The sequence below is a fragment of the Bison bison genome, unplaced genomic scaffold (genome assembly GCF_000754665.1).
Source record: "Bison bison bison isolate TAMUID 2011002044 unplaced genomic scaffold, Bison_UMD1.0 scf7180017864374, whole genome shotgun sequence".
NCBI classification, from domain to species: Eukaryota; Metazoa; Chordata; class Mammalia; order Artiodactyla; family Bovidae; genus Bison; species Bison bison.
Genome location: NW_011494946.1, coordinates 292,562 through 298,799, shown reverse-complemented (window position 1 = coordinate 298,799; position 6,238 = coordinate 292,562). Strand labels below are relative to the sequence as shown.

General features: G+C 50.2%; 1 protein-coding gene across 1 annotated transcript in view; it reads left to right on the top strand.

Moving 5' to 3' along the window:
• Positions 1–3,938: 3,938 nt before the first annotated feature.
• The window catches only part of KAT2B (K(lysine) acetyltransferase 2B), a 75,487-nt gene continuing 73,187 nt past the window's right edge, over positions 3,939–6,238 (top strand). Inside the window, exons 1-2 of the mRNA XM_010856746.1 lie at positions 3,939–4,034; positions 5,037–5,197. Of these exons, the coding sequence (XP_010855048.1) occupies positions 3,939–4,034; positions 5,037–5,197 (257 nt within the window). The remainder of the gene's footprint in view (positions 4,035–5,036; positions 5,198–6,238) is intronic.

The following is a 6,238-nucleotide window of genomic DNA, read 5'->3' as shown; positions in this document are numbered from 1 at the left end:
TGATCACAAACATTATCAGGAAGTTCCTTTAATTCAGTTTTGGAGGCCAGAGGTCTGAAATCAAGGTGTCAGCAGGGCAGGGCTCTGAAGGGTCTGGGAAGAATCCTTCCTGGGTCTTCCTAGCATCTGGTGGCTCCTGGCAGCCTTGGCCAGGACCAGGGATCGACCCGTGTTCCCTGCATTGCAGAGTGGGTTGTTAATCCCTGAACCACTGGGGAAGTTCTCTCTTGGTTTTATAGATTCTCCTCTCCAGTCTCTGCCCCTGTCTCCACAGGGCGTCTTCCATATGTGTGAGTGACTTGGGGTCCAGATCTCCCTCTCCTTTCTCTTACAGAAATACCACTTATTGGTTTTAAGGCCCGGTCTAAACTAGGCTAATTTTGTCTCAAGACCCTTAAGTAACCCCATGTCCAGACAAGGTCCCTTTGTGATGTTCTGGGTGGTCATAATCTTTGGGGACAAGTATTCACCACATAAAAAATGGAAAGAAAACACTTTCATTAGTTTTAATGTTTTACCTAATATTCTAAAATATCATTATAACATGGAGTTAGTGGAAAAGAATTCCTAATTCGATAGTTTAGCATTCTTTCCCCACCTTTGACACTCAGTCTCTGACAACGCGGATCTGACAACTCGGCTCACCTTGGCCTTGCCGCGGGCCTCAGAGTGGTCTGGAGCCCTGCACGTGGCTGACAGCTTTCCCACTTCAGGGTTTCTCTGTCCTCCCTCCCTCCACCCTTCTCTTAGTTTTCATGGAATTTTTCTGTTTATTTGGGAAAAGTCTCAGTCCTTCTGAACAAAAGAAACAAAAACCTACTTTGTAAAAGCTACTGGGTTCCCAAGACTCAGCGGAGGAAGCAGGGTTAGCCAATTTTGAAAGAAAAGTCTTTTATTCAGTTACTTTCTAAATCATTGGAGTTTCTTGTTGTGCAATTTATTAAGCTCTTCTGTCACAAGTGGCTTCAATGTGGGGGGTGTAGCCTTTTATTGAGTAGGGGGAATGCAAGGGTCTTGGGAGGACTCTCCCTGCTGTGAGGTTCATGACCTACCCACTTCTCAGGCCCCCAAGAACATGGCAGTCTTCTGTGATATTAAGAAGAGGCATCAACTTTTAACTTCCGGACTCTAAGTCTGTTGCAATCATGAGGTTAAGATTTTTATCTCTGAAAATCCATATCCTTTCTCCAAGAACTGGAAGCTTGTTCCTGTCTTGGCTTGAACCTCAGTGAGGGGAGGGGGCTTATAAGCAGCACCACAGGGACAAGGGTGTTGGATCCTGGAATCCTTACACGTGGTTTATGATAAGGATGTGGTTTCTACCCTCTCTCTCTCTCTCTCTCTCTGTGTACTGAGCCTCTGTTACTGTTGTTGGAATCTCTCTGGAATTACGTTTTTTCGTTCAGAGGAATCAATGTTAAAGAAAATCAGCAATTAGCCCATGAATATGAACTCCAGAGAAGAATACAGAATACAAAGGGAATGTCCCTTCCCCTCCCCAACTTTCACCCCCCCCCAAGTGTGTATCTTTCTAGTTCCTCTGCATATCCGCATTCCTACATTTGAAATTGCTTATGCGTTTAACAAACACACATCAAATTCTGCTCCGTATTATTCTGTGGGCTTGTCTTTGCTGCCATCTACTAGGACCTAGAGAGGTTCCTTGTCAGCACAAATATTTAGCCTTATTTTTTTTAAACCATTAAAAAATGAAGTATAGTTGATAAATAATATTGTTTTAGGTGTAAGCAAGGTGAATCAGTTACATATATATATCTTCACACATTTAAAAGATTCGTTCCCCATAGAGTCATTAGAGGGTGTTGAGCAGATCCCTGTGCTATTCAGGAGGTGCTCGTTAGGTACTGCTTTATATGTAGTGTGTGTAGATGTCAATCCCAGTCTCCCAGTTTATCCCTCCCCCCTTCCCCTGCTGGGAACAGTAAGTTTGTTGTTTACATCTGTAACTCTATCTCTGTTTTGTAAATAAGTTCATTTGTACCTTTTTTTTTAAGATTCCACATATAAGTGATATCATATGGTATTTATGTGTCTCTGACTTACTTTACTCAGTATGACAATCTCTAGGTCTATCAATGTTGTTGCAAATGGTATTCTTTCTTTTTTATGGCTAACATTCCATCGTGTATGCTTGTTTTTGTTCTCTCGGTCAGTTGTGTCTGACTCTTTGCGACCCCATGGACTGCAGCACGCCAGGCCTCCGTCCTTCACCATCTCCCAGAGTTTACTCAAACTCATGTCCATCGAGTCAGTGATGCCATCCAACCCTCTCGTCCTCTGTCGTCCCCTTCTCCTCCTGCCCCCAATCCCTCCCAGCATCGGGGTCTTTTCCAGTGAGTCAGGCGGCCAAGGTATCGGAGCTCCAGCTCCAGCCCTTCCAGTGTGCATTGTGCACATGTACCACATCTTTTTTTATCCATTCTTCTGTCGATGGACATTTAAAGTGCTTCCATATCTTGGCTGTTGTAAATAGTGTTGCAGTGAATGTTGGGATGCATATATCTTTTTTGTTGTTTAATACTGAGCAAGTGACTTCAAGTTAGGAATAACTTTTTTTTTTTAATTAGAGGATAATTGCTTAACAATGTTGTGTTAGTTTGCATGTATCTTTTAAATTAGTTTTCTCCAGATTCATGCCCAGGAATGGGATTGTTGATCATGTACGTGAGGAACGTCACTTTTCATTTGTAAGCTGACCAGTCTTTGGTTCAGTAAGTGCTGTGATTCCACAGTGGTCGGGACCAGTATCTTCAAGCTACTTTCACTGGTTGCATCCTCTTCAGGTCCTTGCTTTAAAGTATTAACTGTCATAGCTGATCAGAACTTAGAGAGCGCTGGTTTCAGCTAATCCTTCACCTAACAGGGCTCTCCTAGCATGTTACCAGCAAGCATCTTCATTACCACTTCCATCCACTCAGCGCCTACCCACCTTCATTCCTTAGTGCCTCTAACAGCCTTGCGGGATGGATATTTTGTGCTCCTTTCGTAGATTAGGAAGCTTAAGGTTAAGGGGTTTACCCCAGGTTCATACAGTTAGCAGACGTTAAAGTTAAGATTTGAAATTGCCTTTACATCGCTCCAGGCCCACCCTCCTGACAGAGCTTTGCTACTGTGTGCTGTCCCCTGCCGCCTGTCTGCCAACCTAAGCCCAGGATGAAACACTTGGCTGGCAAACACATTCCTTGCCCCGTCGCTGCTATGGGCTGGTCCGGGGCAGATGCTGGGGGCCGCGGGGAAGCGGCTGAGTCCTCCCGGACGCGCTCCGCCTTCCCCCGGTTCCTGCCAGCCTCTGGCGCGGAGCGCGGTCCTGCCTTCCCCCTGCCCTCCCCGCTGGCTCTGTCCCTGCCTTCTGCGCGCCTTCAGGCTCGGAGGAAGCATATCCTGAAGGAAGATCCCGTTCCTGGGACTTGGCTGCGGGAAGATGCAGTCTGGGAGAATTTAATCATTCGCTTAGAGAAGACGGAGGCCTGCTTCCCTCTGGCGCTGCCCGCACTCCCAAACGCCACTTTACTTCTCTGAGGAAGTTCTCCAGTGACTCCAGGGCTTCTTAAGGCCGAACGCCACTGGGCTGCATCTTCATCTCCTGTGAAGAGAGGGTTCTGGTGTCTCAGCATGCAGGCTTGTGATGTGAGGGATGCGCAGAAGGTGCTCAGGATTTGAACAGTGAGTACACGGCACGTGAGGAGCAGGAGAGGCTCAGGGTTTGCCTCCTTTCCCCTCTCCTCCCTGTGCATGTCGCCCCCCCGCCCTCCAAGCGCAGGGAGCCCGCCCGTAGCCGGGTCTCGTGAGCTGTGCCGTCTGCGTGCCGTCTGCGTGCCATGGGAGGAGCTGCAGGGGAGGCCGCATCCCAGGCACGGCCACGGGCTTTCTTACCTGTGGACTCAGATTTTTGCCGCAGAAAGTGCTGTCTTGGGGTGATGGCTGTCCTCTTAGCCGTGGAGGGAACAGAGTTGATCAGGCCTGTTGGCGGCCTCCCCCGCGTCCTCGTAATGAGGACCCTCATGCCTAACCAGGTCAGCGTCTCTCTGAGTGTCTGGAGTGACAGATGCGGCCTTTGGTGGCTTTAATTCTGGTGCACACGGAGCTCCTGCCTCGGTACTTCCTTCCCGGGGCGGCCTGCCCGTGAAGCAGACTGCGGCTGTGGTTGCTTTCGTGACCAGACAAAAATCCATCGTGTCTGTCAAAAGCTGCAGAGGTCGCTGAGGCAGACTGAGGACAGTGCACTTCTGTCATTATCCGCTTGACCCCACACCCAACACAAGCCCTCGGCATTGCTAAGTCAGGAAACCCTTGACTGGCAGCTTGGCATCTTTATGACAGTTCAGGGAGCATGCTGCGGTCTCTTGGTGGGCCTTCCTTTCTGTCCAGGTATCAGAGATTTATAAATGCTGGGTCGTGTTTGTTGTTAATGTGTTTCCCCGTGTGATAAGAGCATCGTTATCCTGGACTGGAAGTTAAAAGCAGAAGGAAGTAAGACGATTTACTGATACAGATTAGTGACAGGAAAGTGGGTGGATTCCCCCCTCCCTGCACCCCCATGATTGCTATTTAAGGACAAAAATAGAGTGGGGATGGTTGGCCCTAATGACTAAAGGAAAGAGTGAAAGAGAAAGAAAATGTTTGCAGACACCCTGCCTCAAGCCCTGTGTTCTGTCTCCATCCCTGTTTGAAGCCCGGAGGACCCTCCTTGAGAGGAAGAGAAGAGACGAGTAAGCAGGCTGGCGCAGGCTGGCGTGTTGTCGTTCTCAGGAGGCCTTCCCTGTGGGGTCCCCCTGCAGCTCTCCGCTTTCTGCCCTGAGCTCCGCCCGCCCTGGCCGCTGCACTCTGTTGAGCAAACCAGGCATGGTTGCCTTTGCACAGGTTGTTCCTTCTTCCTGGGATGCTCTTGTGCCAGCGAGCTTCATCGTCAAACCTTTGCTTAAATGCCCCCGTCTCTAAAAGTCCCGGCTAAAACCGTGCGTTTGCCGTCTCTGTTCCCAGACCTTCGTGACCCGCCGTCCGTCTTTCTCTCCCAGCACCACCCGTCTCTGACAGCCTGTGCGCTGTGCTCACCCGTGCTGCCCGTCTGCCGTCCCCAGCGCCCCCGCGGCTGCTCCCCCGGGCCCGGCAGGGTCTCCTTGGCTCCTTCCATACTCGGCAAACGTAGCCGGCAGAGAGTAGACCCTCGGTGCCTGTCGTGAGTCCTTGGCTTGGGATGTAGTTCTCCCGACTCCAGGTTTCTCCTTTCAGGTCTGGCACGCCCTCCTCCAGTGGCTTCTTTTGTCATCGTTTGCTTTTCTCTACCCAAAAGCCTTTTTTGGAAAGGGCAGCTGAATCAGACCAACTGCTCAGAACAGCTGGAGGCGGGGCTGCTGGCCCACCAAGAGGAGAAGAGGAGTGGATTGGGGGGGGTCTCCCCCCAGCTCTCGAGATTGTAGGGTGCTTTCTGGGGAGCAGACTCTCATGAACATCACCTCAGGAACATGGCTTTGGAGACTGTGTCTCTAAGAGGCAGATGGCTTTCCTCAGAGGATTTCAGGGCCTGGTTTAGATTAGTATCAGAGCATGTGGGTAACGGTAGGCCCTGCCTGGTGCCTGGCCAGACCGAAGAGGGTCCCTAGAGCTAGGCACTGGGGGCTGCTTTGCTGGGGTCGCTGGTGGAAGGTCCTTCCTCAGCCCATCCTCACTGTGAGGAGCAGCCAGGTGGGGCCTGCCAGGTTCCACGCGCCCACGGGGAAGGGCTTACCATCAAACGCAGGTTTTTCTTATTGCATCTTGACCCTTCCTGCCTCACCAGTTTATTCTTTCTTTTCTTACTCTCCTCTACATGCACACACTTCAGAAACTATTCCTATCTTGGAGAATTTTCTGTGTGAGGTCAAGGCAGCAGCCGTTCTGAAATTTTCAGACTTCTGTTAACTTCAGCCATCTGGTACACCAGGGGCTGGGGGGGAGGGGCAGAGGTGGGGCTGGGAGATCCAAACCTGGGAAAAAAGACGTCTGAGGGGACAAAAGAGCTAACAAAGCCCAAGTACAAAAATCTATCGCAGTTTATTTAAAGGCCAGTGCTGTCCAGGAGAAATGTAGTGTGAACCACGTGTGTGATTGTAAATGTTCTGTAGCCACATTTCGGAGAAGGCAATGGCACCCCACTCCAGTCCTCTTGCCTGGAAATCCCATGGACGGAGGAGCCTGGTAGGCTGCAGTCCATGGGGTCGCGAAGAGTCGGACATGACTG